At 45.1% G+C, this 19,367-nt stretch overlaps 1 protein-coding gene across 1 annotated transcript in view; it reads left to right on the top strand.

Annotated features, from left to right (window-relative positions):
* Nucleotides 1-19,367, top strand: part of LOC144144559 (protein ABHD1-like) — a 69,513-nt gene that overhangs the window by 13,520 nt on the left and 36,626 nt on the right. Inside the window, exon 3 of the mRNA XM_077676093.1 lies at nucleotides 5,718-5,996. Coding sequence (XP_077532219.1) covers nucleotides 5,718-5,996 — 279 coding nt within the window. The remainder of the gene's footprint in view (nucleotides 1-5,717; nucleotides 5,997-19,367) is intronic.

Raw genomic sequence — 19,367 nt, 5'->3', positions numbered from 1 at the left:
AATTACAGCTTTCAGCCCCATTTTATGCAGCAATGGCCTCGGTCGGCCTTGCGTGGTTCTTCCACTACACCATCCCTGTTGCACTAAGCTCATGTGCTTGCGCTTTGTGCATAAAGTAACCGACAGGTGTCCTGAGCTCGACAATGCCTAGATTGGGCTCTGTGTCGACCTGCGATTCCAGGTGCTAAGGCACAAATGAACGGGTGTAGCACTTTTGTCTTCTGTCTGGCGCCAAGCATAGGGAGAAGTGGAAAAGGGCACTAGAACGGTCCGAAGCTGGCTGTTTTAGCTGTGATTGTAAGAGCGTTTGATTTTATGAGGAGTACTTTGATGGTATTCGCATTATAGTAACTTGCAGCTTTATTGGCAGCGGGCATATGTTTTTGCAAAAAGATAAAGCAAGGCGCTGTGTTTTCTACCTCTCAACTGGTTACATTGATTTGATTGATTGTGGGGTTTAATGCACCAAAGCTACACTTGGACTTTGAGGCGCGCCGTATTAAAGTACTCTGTATTAATTTTGACCTCCTGAATATCTTTAAAATATGCCAAAATCTCGACATGAGCATTTTTGGTTTTTGCCTTTATAGTCGGGTCCCAGTCAGGCTGCACGTGCAATCAAAGCTCTTTTGGAGTTTCTTCGGAGCACAGAACTGGACAACGTTTTGTGATTGAAAATTTTGGCCGCATCAAAAGACATCTTTTCGTCTTCACGTTTTTTTTTTTTTTTTTTTTTTTGTTTTTCTTCTCTCATTTAGCGTACCAAGCCAGCCCGACGGCTTGGCTAACATCGCTGGTCTCCATCAAAGTTATTCTCTCTCTCTCTAAGCCATTTTATTGATGTTGAGTGCATAGAATTTTTACTGATTGCAAGAACATAGTGTATGTGATGATGCTCAAGTATCAATTTACATTTAAGGAACCCAGGAGAAGAAAAATATGAATGGTGCAAAATGAAAGGGTAACATGCATGGGACTACTTGATCATTACGAGTTGTGTGCCTATCGATGAAATGTCAATAAACCGTGCTGCAGTTTAGCGTCATCTAGTGCTGATCTTTTTTTTTTTTTTCAGGTCTGCATAAACTTAACTTATTGTTGTATGTAGTGTTGTTCACTTAACCTTGTGTGTTTCAAGTCTTTAATACTTAGTACATTTGCTAGCATTAAACAAAGGAACTCTTTTTGTTGTCCCTTTACTTGCCTAACTTTGGCTGAAAGATTCTTCATTTCAAAACAGAAGACCGCGTTATAAGTAGAAATTACGGAAATGAACTAGATCTTGGTAACTCATTGAGGTATCACTGCTCTTAACAAAATGTAGCCAGCTTTGTTTATAACTAAGGCTTATTAATTCATGTATCTATAAATCTCTGGGGCCTATCTGTTTTTGTACATCGCTGTCTTGTTTTGAAATAAAATTTGATCGGCGAGTTTCATTTTGTGTGGGGTATACACGTCGTGTTCTGCCGTGAGTCTTCTGCAATTATTGTGAGGCCAATTTTTCTTCAGCACCTCCAGCTGCCCTTGTCACTAATTTTTAAAATTTTTATTGAAGTGCATACTGCGAACCAGAGGCCCAAGAAGGAGGGGCATAAAGGTGTCAACAAGATCATAGATACCAGCAGTTCAGGAATCTACATGTGGCAGCAATGAGAAAGAACAAAAGGTTAAAATAAACTAAAAATTTGCTTCTATGTGTTCAAATTAATCAAGACATATGTTCAGGTGTATTTTTCCAGTCGATAATATATGTGGGAAAAAAAATTTCAACCGGTGTGTAGAACGGCTGAAAGAATGAAAATGGTAATGATGAATATTATTTTGAAGTATGTCATGGTCTTGTATCTAGGCCAAGTTTGTAGCATAACAACAGCAAAAAATTTAAGGCATTAAGACTTCTTTTTTCCCTAGTGCTTCAATCGCACCAGCTTGCATGAGCTCATTAACAGAATTCGTGTGACCATAGTTAGAATTCTGAACAGTGAAGAAATGTAAGATGCAAAAACTTTCTCCTTGACTAATATTTGAATCCCATAAGCTTATATGATCTCACAAAGAGAATTTGTGCAATTATATTTAGAATAAATAACGTCAACAGCCTTTCTTAGAGCCTTTTCAACCAATTCGATATTATTTCCTCTAGGGGTCTGAGACTGTGCAGGCATACTGAAGTTTCTATCAAATTAAAGTAGGGTACAAAAGTAATTTAACTTTTGCTGGAGTAACGGTGGGTTTATGTTTTATAAAACCGAATTCATGACAAGATGAGGAAACATTGGTTTTTATATGTGACTTCAGCTCAAGTTGCTAGTTTATACAATAGCTAGACGAGTACATTTCTGAGCGTCGGGCAAGTTTTCCTGAAAAAGGGTAAAAAAGTGTGAGTGGACTCTTTTTGTTGATGATATGAAGGGAGACTGCAGTCATCCGGTTTTAACCCCGTAGCCCACACATGACTCCAGGAGGGGATATTATAAGAAATAGTGAAATTGCCAGTATATAGCCAAATCTGTCTAGGCTCATTTACAATGGAAATAATTCATTACACAAAATTTAAAGGAAAGACCAAGGACACCACCATAGGGACCATTAGAAGTAGGAGGAAAGTGTCAGCTATTCACTCCAATCCGATGAACAAGCAGTAACCCAGGCTGCAAGAAAGGAGCGGGGAGGGTGGGAGGCAGTATGTGAATTAATTTTTTGAAATTAATTTGGCCAGACGGCTGGTACCCCCCAGTAAGTGCAGGTGGTGGGACTGGCCTGCTCCTGTGAGGGATTAAAAAAAAAAAACTTCCATTCTGCTGTATGAATCGCTCATGCGTTCTGGTACATGGCCACCATATGCAGACGTGTATAGACGCCTGTTTTTACAAACCCCGGACCAGGTTCTAAGCCTGTGCTAATTTGCAAACCAAATCTGTAGTGTCGGAATCAGCATAATTAACTGTAAACAAATGTACTTGAAACTTGCAGCAAAGCGTTAAATGTGCCTAGCTGTGTTTTCTGTGGAAGTTATTTACAAAGTAAAACTGTTGACCTGGATGGGAGCCTTCGTGCAGTCGTCCAGAAAAGGTAATCTCGTTGTAGAACACAAAGATCAAAGCAGGCGTTGCGCTGCTGAGCACGAGGTCGCGGGTTCGATTCCCGGCCGCGGCGGCCGCTTTTCTGATGGAGGCGAAAAGCAAAAACGCCCGTGTGTACGAGATTTCGGCGCACGTTAAAGATCCCCAGGTGGTCAAAATTAATCCGGAGCCCTCCACTACGGCGCGCCTCATCGCCTGCGTTGCGTCGGCGCGTTAAACCCCCACAATCAATCAATCAATCAATCAATCAATCAATCAACAAAGATCAAAGCCGGCATCGCCATTAAAAAAAGAAGAAAAGAAAACACCGCGGCGCCGGTCGGTGGAACTAGTCAGGTTTTTGCGAGTTACTAAATACGATCGCTGGCTGCCGTAGTTCCACAGGCGCGTAATCGCAAAATGAGTACGTAAATATGTGTTTAAGAGATGCGGACATGATGTTATGGTAACAACTATACTGCCGATATTCCCATACCAAAATTTTTTACCCTGCGTCGCAGAATTTAAAATACCAGCGCTCATTGCAGCTGACGAAAGAAGCGCTAACCTTAGCCGCAACGACGCAAATAGACAGCCCGTGCGCACCGCATCAGAATTCGATGCGCTGAACGATCGAGAGCTTGTTTCTGTGTAATCATAGTGCTGACGCATGTTACATCGCTGGGAGAGCGGGTATGCTTCAAAGAACAGTCTTGCCGCATGAGATTCGGAAAAGCGGGAAGAATATATTGTGCGCCGTCGCCGCTTCATAACCCGAGCCAGAGTGACCCTGCCCGAGCCAAGCTGCAGCATCGCCGGGCATGCACCGGTTTATGGGAAGCTCTCCAACGTGCTTGCGTCTACATAAACGTTACGGCTGCAGGCTGATAAGTCTAGCGAGATCAACATTCGCGCCATGCTGAGGGAAATAAACTCAAATTTTCTCAAATTACCACAATAGCTGTTTGAGCGTAAACAAAAAGTACTATAAGGTCGGACGAACCAATCACAATATTCGATTCAAGTGACGTGTTTGGCCCGACACTGCTGTCGGGGTCCTGCTCCCGAACGCAAAAGAAAACGACCGCCCGACACAAACTCGCGTGTCGGACCGACAAGTCGGACCCGACATGTCGGGTCCGATTTGTCGGACTAAAATGAAACCACGCTTAAGCGGCTGGAAATTCCAAAAATAAATAAATATGTAAACTGGCTATGATTTATATACTTTGTTTCCGCACCTAGCAGCGCTGCTCATCGCCGACTGGTCTATGCGGTTTTGCAAGTCGAACGTTCGAATCCCGTACAGTGCATGTTTTTTTCGAAGTTTATTTCTGTTTGTGCAATGGTTTTTTCTACTGAATTCACCATTTTCGCGCTGTAACGTACATTTCTCCACGTGCGAGTTCGCAGAACGCGTGAAGGCTGACGCAGGCGCGCAGGCGAGTTCTCGTTGGCGGGGTGTTGCCATAAGCACCGACTGCTTGCAGGCAGTGGGCACAGGCCGGAATCAACAGATCCTTGGCTTGGTGCGAACACGCCTCTTACGATGGAGGCATGAGCCAGGCACGCTCCTAAGATGAGGGAAAAGCGCATCACATTTGAACGTCTGCGGTGACGCGGAGGGCCTTCATCCACTGCGTAAGCCTCGTCTAATGATTGTTGCGATTCCAAGCCGTGCTGGTAGGGTCACCTGACGCATTTTATAGCCCAAAACATGGCTGATGCGCGTTATGATGATTACTGAGATATCGAGAATTCCCCCCCAACGATAACGTCGGAGTTCCTCGCGTGTTGTTTCACGGAACCGAAACCGAAACTGGTCTGAATTATAATCTTTGACATCGTCCAATCACGTAGCACCTTCTATTGACGTCACTGCTGTGAGTTGGTGCGACCGCCGTACACCGCGCATGGTAGTTTTTTTTTCTTTCGGGCTTTATAAAATAAATATGGCCTTATCGCCCGGGTAAACGACGAAAAGTGTGTTTATTCAGGCGAGTCTACGCAGTGCAAGACAAAAATCAGGAGCGTGAAGAATTCCCTTCCGTCTCCTTTTCAAGGTATTCGTGCCGTAGACGAGTTGCGGTCTGACATCCTTGCACCCCGCACAGCTTTGATCTGTTCTTTGCGTTCCCTGTACACAAATGGCGTTTGAAAGCCCGCCTGTTCCCCGGGGCCTGCTTTGTCCTTCCTTCTTTGTCCTCGTCGTGTTGCTGCTGTTCGATGTACGCAACCCCAAATGCGTCACTGGACAATTTGTGTCGCCCACTTGGAAGGATAACATCCCCAGCGGTTCTATTTCGTGTTAAAAGTTCCTGGGCTGGAACTTTATATGACTGTACCACAGGTATCCCCACTTTCAAGCCCATGAGGCGTATTTAACAGACGGGGATTCATAAAGCCTTCAGGCAAAAAAATCTATTAAAAACCCACCAAAGTCTCCATGCGGAAGTAAAAGCAAAACCTTCCTTATTCCCAGTGGTGCGCACAGACGCCACGAATGCTCCAATATAGTACACAAATGCCCCGTTGATGATGGAAGCGGGAATGAAAAGACGTGCAGAGACAGATGGATTCTGGAAATGTGCACGCCTGCCTATTCATTTGAGCTGAATACAGAGAATGCGCCGCGGTGCGTGTGCTGCGCAGTGGTGGCTGCCTCGGTTGTTGTACCGGCGCCAGCTGATGGTCCTTTCTGACCGAGGCCTGGTGGCGCTTGACTGGCTGAACGAGCTCCAACCAGGCCCCGTGCTTCTTCTGGCCGGAGCGGGCGCCATGGACAGCCACAGCGGGCATTGGCGCGCACTGTTGCCCACGCTGGCTGACCTCGGTTACCCCTGCGTAGTGATGAACGGGCGCGGCTGCGGTGGCTTGCCCCTCACGACGCATCGCCTCACTTATGCGGCAAGCGTGCTGGACTTCGCCGAGGTACGCATCGTCTTTACCGATGTTTTGTGGCCTGATGCGCTTAGAATTGCCCTGAAACTGCAAAATTCTGCTAAAGGATTAGCTCTCTGCGCGTACTTGTCTCTTGGAGCCCAGGTGAACAGTGCGGCAAGGCAACTGCGCGAGACTACAACAATCATGGCCATTTTCGCAGGATAAGTTGCTACTGCACTTCTCAATAACTTCTTCTCTGGCGCTATTTGCCCTTCTTGGCCTTGGGCTAATAAATACCAACCATCATCATCATCACTTCACACAACACGACGCAAACAGTTCCCACAACTATACAGACTACACGTCCTACTACACCCAGCGTTTTTCCTGTCTGACGATCGCATGTTTTCTATCAAGTGCGCTCTTAAATATTTAGAGGAAGTTAAATTTTTAGACTTAATTTCATAGCATGTATGATCACTCCCTGGCCCTACACACCAGCCATGCTCATTGTAGTTTTCTGATTTTACTTTTGTTTTTGCTGACTTATCGTAGTGTTTACGGTTTCACCCACGGAGCAAGATATAAAGAGGAGCGCCGACTGTGGCCCAGAAAAAATCGTTTGCTCGGGCCGATAATGTCCACGCGCCGCCGGCCGCCCAGCTTTCCCTTTGCTCTCTTCCTCCTTCGTTCGCCCTCTCGTCGCTGTGCCTCTGTACATGGCTCTTCCCTTCTTCGCTCTCCCCAGAGGCATCTTTTCTTGCGCAGCGACGTCTGTCTTATGCCTGTCCTACTACGCAGGAGGCATGCGTGCCGCGCGGAATTTAAACACCCGTGCGCGGCCGCAATAGACGGCGCAGATAATCGCACGCCGCCGCATACATGGCGATCGCTTATTCCCGGAACGTTTATTCTGACATTATGAAGATCCACTAAAAATATTGTACTAACCCAGCACATGTAAGCGCAACTGAACGACGACGACTTCAGAAGCACCAAAGAATGAGCAAGAGTAATATGGAACGCCACAACATAGTCTAGCGTGATTCTGCGTACGACGAATCGATGCAGCGCAAAGGTTACCCTCTGTTGTTATCCCGCTCTCCGGCCGCGTGCTTAATTATTTATGCTGCTTCTGCGCACGAACAACACTTATGAGGGTCGCCCGGAGTCTCCATCGGCAAACGGCAATGATGCACATTTCTGTGCCAATGACTGAATTGGACGGCTGCCCTGTTGTATCAAGTGTACAAAAACACTGTCAGCTTGATAAGGAACCCAAGAATATCAAACGCATACTTCATTTTAACTCATGCCGCCACTTACCGCCCGATGTTCACTGTCGCTCTACGGTCGTGTTATCTCGTCGATAACACCGCGACTCCAAATGAAATGCTGCGATTTGTATGGCTGCAATTTTTTGGCCTACCAGGGTTCCCGGCGTTTTTTTTTTTTTTTAAGCGGCTGACCAGCAAAACAACCGGCTCGTTAAACCTTTTCTTTCGGCGAGTTATCGCGAAATGAAGGATTCTGAAAAGACCGCACTGTCAGGGACTTGATCTTGAGCAGATTGCTACGTCGCGGGCAGTCCCGGGTGATGTTATCGCATTTCTGTTCTTTTCTGATGAGCGTGTAAGTGCCGGCCCGTGTTCTAGGCACACTCTGTTTTGGACGCAAGTTGCAGAACTGCGAAAAAGCTGAGGAAACTTTTATAATCGCTAGCGATCCAAACCAATTGCTCCTTTCGCCTTTTGTAAAACCTGTTAAAACACAGCCAAATTGGTATTCCCAAATTTACAAAACGGAGCCACATTTTCGGCAAGCACCGCGCAAAAGGTAGTGTTTGTATAGCAGCCATATGTTTGCGTGTGGTCTCTATATTTTGTTTTCCCGCCATGCAAACCAATCCTTAACGTATCTTTGCCGTACGGCCACTCAATTCCTTCGGGTCCGGGTTACCCAGAAGGTGCTGTCGAACAAGTTAATCAACTGTGCGAAGGAGGCGCGCCATGAACGCGAAGTGGCGCCAAAGCAGGCCCAAAGCAGTCCGTGCCCAAAACTACCGCCGCCGAAGCAGACGACAGAGCCGACGGAATGCGTTCCGCCAACTCGCCCGCCGGCGCACGGGGAACGCCGGCCGCTTAGCCGCCGCCGGCCGCATTCGCTGCGCCATCTACATTGTGCTCCGCGAGTTATGGACATTAAGAGCCCGCCGGAGAGAGCGAAGTCGGCGCTCCTGTTTATCTTGCTCCGTGGTTTCACCTCTCATATATAACCATTGTTTTGGCGCTCTGCCTCAGTTGGCCTTGCGCCATTAACACCCAACCATCATCATCATTGCTACTGCACTGAACTCAACTGGCAGCGACGACACGAAACACGTATGTTATACCTGCTGTTGGCCTGGTTTGTTTTGCTGTCGCAGCGAATGAGGCACAATGTACATAGACACTAGGAGGAATAAGAAGAGAGCCTGTCCGGAGTTTATTGTTGTCTTTGTTTCTTCGTAAGCACATTCAATTTAAAATTTCGTATTTCGGGTAAACAGCCGTGTACAGAGGTACGAGACTTAAATTTTTCGATTAAATTAGGATGATTCTTCTACAAAATTGGTGAACAAAGCTATCTTCTACCGAGGGCGAGAGTAGAATAATGGCTGCCATAATCGGGCGCATACAAGTTAACCTCCGCACCGCAAAAGTTCACGATCACAAAAATTGTAGTGACATGCATTTCGGGTGCTCCTTTTCTGGCATCATGAGGTTGATGTAGCGCTCGCGATTGCCAACACGATGCTATAATCTTTGCAGCCTTTAATGTGGAACCTTAACAGCCAAACACAAGCGCGTAGTGTCAAGTGAAAGCACAGACGCAAACACAGACATGCGGGTCTAGCATTCAGGAATCAAAGCGAATGTTCTAGTGCCTATGCTTACGCCCTTCTGACGAGATGTACTAGTACCTCCCAAATGTCAGAAGCGGGCCGGAACAATGCCTCGCATATTTTCACATTTGGCGTGAAGTCTACGGGTAAAGTGGTCACAGACAACGTACTACTTGCTTTTACATAGCATGTGGCATTTTATAGTACACCAAGTGCTTGTCCTGGCACATGTGATGCTTTATTCACCGAGAACGTTAAATATTGAAGCCCCAGTTTCAATGGTCCGGCTGCATCACGTTTCGTACAGCGGTGATGTGTTACATTTAGTTGCCTGAAACAGATAGTATCACGACTCCATGCTGCATTTAAACACTCCATAGAGGAAAGCAAGCGCGGTAATCGAACAGTAGCCGGAACTGAGGCCGAGAGGAAATGTGAAAACACGCTTAGTAGCCATCGGCCTAACCGGATGACGCAGCGATACCGCTTAGAGTCCATTACCGTGCTTACTTTACGTGTGGTCATCCTGCGCATCTCGGGTTTTTACGATTCATGCGAGTGGATTCGTAAAACATTGGGTTTGACTTGATAAATAGTGTCATGCAAGTGGCAGTGTCACTAATGTAAGTTGGTCGGTGTCACGCAGGCAAGCCCTGCGCGCGCGAAAATCATCTGCACGACGGCCGGTTGAGCAGCCTCTGGGAAGGCGGGTTGCAATAGGGAATTGCAATGTTGTTTGCAATGGCGTACAGAGGGCAACACACTTCGGGAATCAAACCCGAAATGAATTTGAATAACCCTAACGCTGTGTTCTGAAAACTAACCCAGCACTTTTGCCCACAAGGTTTTCTGTAAAGTGTTTACGTCTGCAGTAGAGGTAACTAGTTGAAGTTAGCTCGCTGTTACAGACGAGTGCGTTGCGCACAGCACAGATTTATGCGGCCGTTCGGATAATGTACAGTTTATTTTACCATCCCTAATTTAACCAAAAACAAATGCGTTTTAAGCACTTAATATCACGCATATATAGCTGGGTTTCGGTGCTTCCCTACTGAAAAGTTCCGTTTATACGGAATTATGGGAATACGGAGTTCATACGGAGTGTTACGCCCCCAAGAGTAATAAATGTAGATATTAGTTCGACAAACCGGGGAATCATATGAGTTCGCACAATATCAACGTTTGGCACAGTTTGCGTGTTTTTATCTTCAATAGTAAGCAAAATCACTCTCGGTATGATTTCCGTATACTCCGTATATACGGAATTCATACGGACAATAATTTCGCGGTTCTAGTAATCAAACTAAAATTTTTCAACAAGCATGCACTGTTTTATTTTCATGTGCTCGTCAAAAATCTTTCTTATTTTGTGGCGGCTTTGTGTCATTCCAGGAATAAACTCCGCATTCCCATAATTCCGTATATACGGAACATTTCAGGAGGGTTATATTTCGTTTTGTTTTTCGTTTGATAACAGAGGTCTCAGCCAATTGCATAAGCTGGCCGAAATGCGTCGTGACTACAGTGCGACAAAGGAGTTATCGAGTCCAAGTCAGAATCTTTATTTTCCTAAATGTATGGCTTATTTTCGTGCATTTTATTTAAATGTGGGATAAGTGTATTTCCCACGATAAATTTTTTTGAATGAACGAAACTTGTCTTTTATCTTTATGGGCCCTGTAACAATGGCCGCTCTGCAGGTACCAGGGTTCCTCGATGTATGTGAGACTAAGCTAAAAGCAAACTCTACTACCTTTACAGACTCCCTCAAAGGCTGCTGCCTAATCTATTCTCATTTGCTACAATTAAGGGCGGCCGATAGCTCACCCGTCTTTTCCAACAATCTTTGGTTTTGTTATGACTGCCGGCAGGGCACTGCCGGCGTTGCAAAGTGCCTGTGCCGGCTTCGTCCGAAGTGTTAGGGGGTATTATTTTCAACCTTTAGCAATTGTCAGTGAATTGTCAATGTTTTCCGTAAGCGATCGGTACCGTATACTGTCGGTGACGTAATAAGGATGGACACAACGTGGCGTTATTTCCCTCTTAACCTACAAAAGCTCGCTCCTAATGTACCTAAAATTCGTCAAGAAAGACCAAGGAACGATTGAGGTAATTTTTTAAATAAATTCAGCGGCTAGCGCTAACAATGTAACCATAGATGTAGTTCAAACTGCTGCTAACACCACCGCGGCGATCTAGTGACCTCGAAATAGTACGACCATGACTATGCAGTAACATTCTCCCAAGTACTATTGAAAGGCGTGTGTTGGAAGAATATCTAAGAATATTTTGTATTCGTATCCCTTCAGCGCATAACTATTGGAAGACTCGGACCACAGAAAAAAAATTGGTTGCGGACGCCCCCATGGGGCCCAGTGGAAAATTGACTTTAAAGGGGCCATGCAGACAAAACACAAGTTTGGTTAATCCTAAAGATTGCGTCGTTAGAGTCATACTGACACAACTTTTAACGCACATTTCGCTCAAATAAGCTTAGTAATTAGGAAAAAAATGGAATGTTGATGCGACCCACTAGCTCATTTCTCGCAATAGAAGCTACGGTGTCATATTGCCTGCGGTGGGATTGGCTGACGCCGGCAAAAACAAACGCATATTAGGCAGGTCTTATAAGGTTACGGTACGAGCTATTTGCACCTAAATGTAATGCATATTGGTACGTGGCGGCATGTACGTGGAGGAAACGTACCAACAAGCCCAGTCCGACGCCGAGGTATCATAAAAATATGGATTGTCAATCCTTACAGAAAGTTGGAAAAAAACAAATTATAAAACAGGTGACAAAATTAAAAGGACAGCCGATTGGTTAACTTTTAATTTTAAGTGATAATATAAAAAATAATGGAATGAATGAAAGTGAGCAGCAACCGAAGGACCATGATGCTAGCCCGACATTCCAATGTGAAGCAAAATATCCGCTTTCAACGTTACATAGGCCAAACATGCAATGAGGCAACCCTTTAGGCACACAAAAACATACCGTTATCTTTAAAAAAGCTACAATTTAGTTGAGAAAAACGAACCGCAACAAAATGGAATTGGTGACTAGATACAGTTTCAGAAATACACAGCGACGTCATGTGCGTCCCCGCAAGTTGGGTGTGTAAACCCACTGACACCTGACTAAACCGCCTGAATCCCCACTTCATAGATATTGAGGAATTCTTTGAAGTTAAATTATTGAGCAAGCTGTCTAGTTTATTTCCTTATTTTTTATCGGCATTTCCTGTCTCATTCGGAATTGCGAGAACAGATAGCTTTTACTACGGGTCATGCACTGGTGACAACGAATATTTGATTTTACTTCAAACAATTTTCAGTTGTTTTATTGCTCACCAGCCAACGACCTGAAATATCAGAGGGTGTTAAAATGTATGTTGGCATTTCTTTCCTGCACTGTGGTACAACTAATCATGACTTTTATCATATTTTGTTCACAAATTGTAATATTTAAAAAGTATTCAGCCGAATGAAGATGGCATTTCAGAAGGAGGCACAATCAACAAGGCCTCAATGACTCTCACGACGTGGTTCACTTGTTTCAGTCACAAATAACCTCATAGCTGCCACATTCCACCCCAGACGAAGGTAACATGCCCTCTGGGGTGATGAATATTAAAAACGCCTCACGAGAAAGTTAAGTGCTGAGCACATGAAAATGTGGCTTTAAAACAGAAGATCCCTCTGCGGCATCCTTCACTTGAGGAAGTGCTTGATCACAAATTTCGAGAAGCTGAAAAATGCTCCATGCGCCGATGCAGCAGGTTGGTAGGTGGACCATTGGCATCCTGCGATTGTGAAGATATTTTCATTTAGTAGATGCTCTTCTTTTTGTACCACTGTATATTTCACCTTTAACAAGCAGCTGAACTCCTCCAGGTTCTACTATTCGTACGAGCATAATAAAATGCAGCAATGCAGAACAATTGGCAGGGTTACCTCAATTTTGCTTTTCTAGGAATTAAAACAATGTAGGTAATGTGCACACAACTACAATCAAACTACTATTCTCGCCTACTTCACTGCTACCCGCCGCGGTGGCTCAGTGGCTAAGGCATTGCGCGGCTGAGCACGAGGTCGCGGGTTCGATTCCCGGCCGCGGCGGCCGCTTTTCTGATGGAGGCGAAAAGCAAAAACGCCCGTGTGTACGAGATTTCGGCGCACGTTAAAGATCCCCAGGTGGTCAAAATTAATCCGGAGCCCTCCACTACGGCGCGCCTCATCGTCTGCGTTGCGTCGGCGCGTTAAACCCTACAATCAATCAATACTTCACTGCTAACATCAGCTTTTCACTGCTCAAGCCCAGATGCACGTTAGACATGTGAGCAATCTGCTACATTTACGCCCACAAACTTAATCAGGCATGAGAAATGGGAAGTTACAACGCTTCACCTTTATATGGTACTCTTTCTTGTTCAAAACACGTAAATGGGAGAGAAAGACTCATAACGTAAACTATGCTTCATATATACCCTCATCTGGTATGGTTTTTAGGCAATCCTTACACTTCACTACCTTCAGCTGGTGCAGATCTTTGAAAACTCATTGCGGGCAAGTGGGTTGTGTTCAAGCTCTCGTATCTTGCCCGCAAATGCTGGATTCCACGATTCCAAAACTAACGTGATTACTCGAATGGGGTGGATGCAAGAAAGAATAAGCACACGCTCAATCAGGAGTACGTGGGGTATGCACGTCGGTTGCTTAAAAAAAGGTGTAATGTATTGCCGAGCAGACTCAACGCTTGCACGCATCTTGGAGGAGCAACGGGCTTGGCAGGTGTGTTTGAGTGGTTTTCCATCTGAGCTAGTCAGCCCAGAACATCCACAGTGCTTTTAGTAAACGTCCCAGACCTTGCAATAAGCACGTTCCAGTTAAAGATAATGCAGCTGATACTTTACACTTTCAAATCGTTTTCTTTGTGGAAGGATGTTCCTTTATTGGTGGTCCAGCGCTAGCGTGTGTAAATCGCAGCCTTCAGAACGCCAATCAGGCCTCTTTAGATGGTGCAGTCAGTTACATAACTATTTGGGAAAGTGGACTGCAAGAACTGTCAATTCACATAATAAACATCTAAAAAATGGCTGAAAACAGAACTGGTCATGCTTTATCCAAGTCTAAACTACAAAGGTAATAACAGTGTTGTGTCAACACCTAAGAAATATGGCTTCATCGTAAACATGACTAACACCAGGAAATTCGTATACATGGTGATTAACAGCAAAGACCACATTATGAATTTGGGAGAAAATTTGATTTTTTCCGAAATCAACAATCATGGTTGCCATTTAGTGGCTACATATTAGGTTATGCATGAAACACCAATAATTGTTACGGGGAAGAGAACTTGTACGAGTTAAACTTAAGTTGAACTTGTACACCCGCCCAATTTTTTACCAATATCACCGGAGCATCGACCGTTGGGTCGATCAGCGCCGCGTGATGGAGTGATAAGGCAAACTGGGCGAGAGTAGCCGCATGCACACTAGGCAAAGGCTGCAGCTGCCGTCATCTGCTAGGCTGTTGCAAGAGCAGACAGCCGGCCCCAATTTTTGCGAATTTCTTATCACACTACCTGCCATACTCCAAATTTTTCAAGACCAGGTACGTGGGACCAATTGGACGAGCGAAATCAGCATTGCCGAGCACAAGGCTCGTTCGGTAACGCTGCTTACTCTGTTTTCAGTTGGCGCCACGCACCTGGTTTTAAAGAAAAAATTCGAGTATGGCAGGCAGTGTGATAAGATAACAAGAAAAATGAGGGGTGGCTGTCTGCTCTTAGAACAGCCTAGCAGACGACGGCAGCAGCAGCCTTTTCTATGTGCGCATGCGGCTACTCTCGCTCAGTTTGCCGTAACACTCCATCACTCGGCGCTGATTGACCGAACGGTCGACACTACCGTGATATTTGAAAAAAAATGGGTGGGTGTACGTTCAAGTGAACTTGTACATTCAAGTGATCCAACATTATTCAACTATGACAGCCCACTGAGCTACCAAAAATGTGTTTGAAAACTTACGTTCTGTCGGCCAAAAACTGTTGACAATGCTTGTTGCTCTTTTCCGGTGGAATGGAGGAACATGATGTGCTCAGACCGTCCAGAGGTCTAAAACAGTATGACACATGATTACCACACATGCAAGAATGGAAATGATTGGGTGCGCGAATGTTACAACTTGGGCAACACAACATTCAGCCAAAATCAATGCCCGCATATAGCGGCACAGTACATATGGTGAGGTGGCTCGCCGCAAACGCAACGAAGCTTGCGAGGCGCGCACATTCGCTCGCAAACGAATTTGGCTGCTGCGCCAATAAAATCAAAATTCATTCATTCATTCATTCATTCATTCATTCATTCATTCATTCATTCATTCATTCATTCATACATTCATTCATTCTCCCTCGCCATTCCCAACTCAACACAAATGACAGCGGTGATTAACGAAGCCGTAAACGCTGCACAGCGCAGTTTAGAGGAGTAGCCGCCGTGTTCTGATAAACTATGCGTAAGACGTGGTTCGCAGTGGTCAACTCTGAAGTAGTGGTGGTGGTGATGTTTATTGACGGGTGGACCTAGCCTTGCGTGGTATGCCGGCAATTGCTCACCCGATCAGCACCTTTTTACCGCTATGCGCGGGAATTCACCATGACTCACTGAGGCTTGTGACACGTAAAAATTGCAGGATCAAACGAAAGATGTCCCTCCTCGTGATCCAATGGCCTTCCGGGAAAATTAAATCGTTCAAAGAGGCATGCGGAGCGGCTATCCTTCGCAGTTCTTTGAACAAAGCTAACCGCTCCTCTGCATGCTCTCGGCAGTCCATAATTAAGTAATTATAACGGATTCCATGTCGGCCCTACAACTCTTGCAGCTTGGATTTCCCGCAGATAAAATGTGCCAGCGCTCCCTGCGTCTTCTTCAGCAGATAAAAGAAAACGGATTTAGCGTTCGCTTCCAGTGGGTCCCTTCCCACGTAGGAGTGCTTGGAAACGAGGCTGCGGACCAGTTGGCTCGTGAAGCGACATCGTGCACACGTCTTCTGAAGGTGGCCCCAGATGAACGGCGCATTTTAAAAACAATCATACAAGATCATTTCCGCTCTCTTTCGCGACCACAACATCGACCTTGTGTCACCAAAAGAATGAAGAGGACAGAGGCAACCTTACTGTTCCGCATCCGGGCCAACTCAGCGCGGACACCGGCGTGACTCGATAAGCTGAACATTATCTCTTCACCTCTGTGCGGAACGTGTGGTGCTACAGGCCACATCGGTCATTTTATTATGGTCATTTCTGAAGCTGATCAATATAGTGCTGCGGGGTAGGAAACGTTACTAAGTCTGGCACCGCTGCGTTTAGCGCTCAATGCAAGAACCACAATCTACTTACGCACATGGCCTACGAGCCCTCTAGGTTCAACCTAGACAGTTAAGTTAAACAATTCACACACACGCGGACTCCTGTTAACGAATCCTTAACGTGGCGATGACAGCTACAAACGACATCCAGTGACAAGAAAGGCGGCAAATGTGACCAGACAGCTTACATGACAGGAAACGACTCAGAAGAGCGAGCGACGTTTAGGAGCAAGGGCCAAATGAAATTAGCCGTCTTCAGGTTGCAAAGTTGTTCTCAAATACTTCATCGCGAAGTCGAACACGACAGAAATAACTGAAGACGACGAGGAGCCCAATTAATCACAATAACTGCGCCGGTTTAACGGCACACCACAGATAACAATCGACGCCAGACAGGTCACGGGGTGATTCCAAATAACCCTACCGGCCGCGTCGCCGCACGCCGTACTCAGGCTGTCGGCCGTTGGCAGTATGTTGCATAAAAAAATTAAAACAACAACGTAATAAATAATTGCCTGTTGTACTGAATATAACGGTAACTTTAAATTCTATTATTTATTGTGCGTGTTATAATAAAGAAGCTTCGATTTTTAAAGTTCACAAAGAGAAAACGCGAACTGGAGTTTTTTGGCGCTTGATTTGAACAATAAAAAAAGCAGCAGGTGGCAAGATGACACTGTCATTTGGTAGTGTTTTAGTGTAGACATAACATTTGGTAGTGTTTTAGTGTAAGTAATCGTAGTATTACTGGCGTCTGTCTATTTAGATCCCGATTTCATGCTCCCTCCCTCCACAACTTTTGTTTTCTTTTGATATCTGCCTTGTTGGCCGGCGTTGTTAGTGCAGGAGAGACTAGGTGGTCTGTTTCTTGCATTCGTACGCAATATTGACGGTCGCTAACAATAACAATGTTATAAAATTGTGATTGCTAGTGCGGTATAACTCCACTGAGCGAAGGGAACGACTGTGTTCAGAGGGGCTATGACTTTGCTGGTGGGGCAGGAGAGGAACAGGGAACGCGGAATGATGATGCAGATGTCACAGTTCAAGGTTGTGCTGTTGTCCGTGCAAGGCTGTAGAAAAAAAACAGTGGTAGTGGGAGTGTTATCGTGTCGATGTTCTTAATAAGCACGAACTGATATCTTTTTCTGTTTCAACGTCGGTGCCGCCGCTGCTATACAGGTTGTCCCAGCTATCATGCACCAAGATTTAAAAAAAGAGTAATGGCGTAACTCGAAGAAAACCTAGTGCATAATGTTTGCGGTACTGTGGGCAGCATTTTTTTCGTTAATGAGACTTAACTGATTAATTGTATTTAATTATCTAACTCGAGAAGTACTGTCCTAATCACTAAAGGGCCAATGAGGCACTTGTAGTTACCCACGAGGGGCATCTAACTGCGGTATTTTCAGCGACGAACTAATTGCGTACTCATTTATTCTGACTGATAAAGAAAACCCGCGAAATATGAAAAATACCACGTGACGGCGCTTCCGCGCACGTGAGCGCGCTTCGTAAAGCAATGCCCTCAAACAGGCTGAGTCTGAGTTAGCCAGAACAAAATAAACAAAAGAAAGAAAGAAGAAATCGCGACCGCGTTTGTGCCTTATCTGCACACGCGCCCCGCGAATCTTGGTGTTGCTGCTCCTTCCATGCATGCCATTATCAAGGTGATACGCTGTCTCTTCGGGCGGGTGACAAGCGAAGTAGTTGTTTTCAATCAACTTATTTCGGGGCGCTGCTTTACGATACGCGCGGGAGCGTCGTCACGTGGTATTTTTCATATTTCTCGGGTTTTCTTTATCAGCCAGAATAAATGAGTACGCAAATAGTTCTTCGCTGAAAATACCGCAGTTAGATGCCCCTCGCGGGTACCTACAAGTGCCTCATTGACACTTTGGGGATGAGGACAGTAATTACCGAGTTAGATAATTAATTACAATTATTTAATTAACTATAATTAACGAAAAAATACTGTCCACTTCTCCACAGTACCGCAAACATTATGCACTAGGTTTTCTTCGAGTAACTCCATCGCTCTTTTTGTAAATCTTGGTGCATGATTGCTGGGACACCCTGTATATTGAATTTGCAAAGAGAGATCCCATCGTGAATGCCTTAATTTTCGGTTGTATACTTTTCCATTTATTGTTTATTTTGCATTCGTGAAACAAGATTTTAATGAACAGTTAAAAAAATCATTCGATGCTTGTTTGCTTATCATAAAATGCGAAACCCTCATTCAAAGACTGCGCAGATTCGCGTCAGCAGTGTTACTGCATAATAATACGAGAACAGATTCTTAGGTAAATTCACTTTCGTTGAACACATCGATGCCTTGCGGAAATATTTTATTTATAGGACTGCAAGAGGCATTTAGTAGCGTTCTCTTCTCGTATACCCAGACATCGAAATAAACCTTGTGATGCACTCGATGAAGTAATCTAGTGCCGAGATGAATAAACATTCGCCATGTTTTCTGCTATTTCGCACATTCTACCAGCATATTTGCACCCTTTCTTTTAATACCCAAACCATAGAGTGCGGTGGTGAACACCCTAATCTGCCATAAATACCAATCAGCACCTTTTTCGGCCGCTGTTGCACCCTTTTTAACGGCTGTTTACACCCTTTACTTTGAAGCTTCCTTCATGGTAGGGTGTCGGAGTTAAATTAGGGTGCTTAAAAGGTGCAAAAAGGGTGTAAAATGTTGAATGCACCTTTTCCGCACCCTTAAGGGTGCAAAAATGATAAGTGTGTACGGTCCTGGTTAGGGAATTCTCCTTTTGAAAGCAAGGTTTTACGATTATGACAAAGGGAAGAAATTCAAAATTGAACAGCTCTCGAATTTATGGTGCAGGCCTTAAGTGCCTGGTTCTTCGAAAAACTGACGTTGTTTTTCTCGTTGGCCAGTCAACAAATTTCCCCCGCTGACGAAGAGGAATGAAAAGCCGATGTGGGGTGCCCAGGCATTTTATCCCGGCTCTCCACAACAGCCGTTCAAAGCGCTAGTAGTGTGCTTCCCCTGGACATAGTCTTCCAGCAGCAGTTGTTCTTGTGGTGGGTTTTGTTGTTCCCTTGTTATTGGCGCATACCCAATCACGGGATGGTCAAAATGCTGGCGGTAGGACAAAATTTGCCGCTGTTGCTGTTGTTCT

The sequence above is a fragment of the Haemaphysalis longicornis genome, unplaced genomic scaffold (genome assembly GCF_048455015.1).
Source record: "Haemaphysalis longicornis isolate Haplotype H1 unplaced genomic scaffold, Haemaphysalis longicornis Haplotype H1 scaffold_1, whole genome shotgun sequence".
Taxonomy (NCBI): Eukaryota; Metazoa; Arthropoda; class Arachnida; order Ixodida; family Ixodidae; genus Haemaphysalis; species Haemaphysalis longicornis.
The sequence above is the reverse complement of the archived record's forward strand: the minus strand, read 5'-3'. Positions and strand labels throughout refer to the sequence as shown.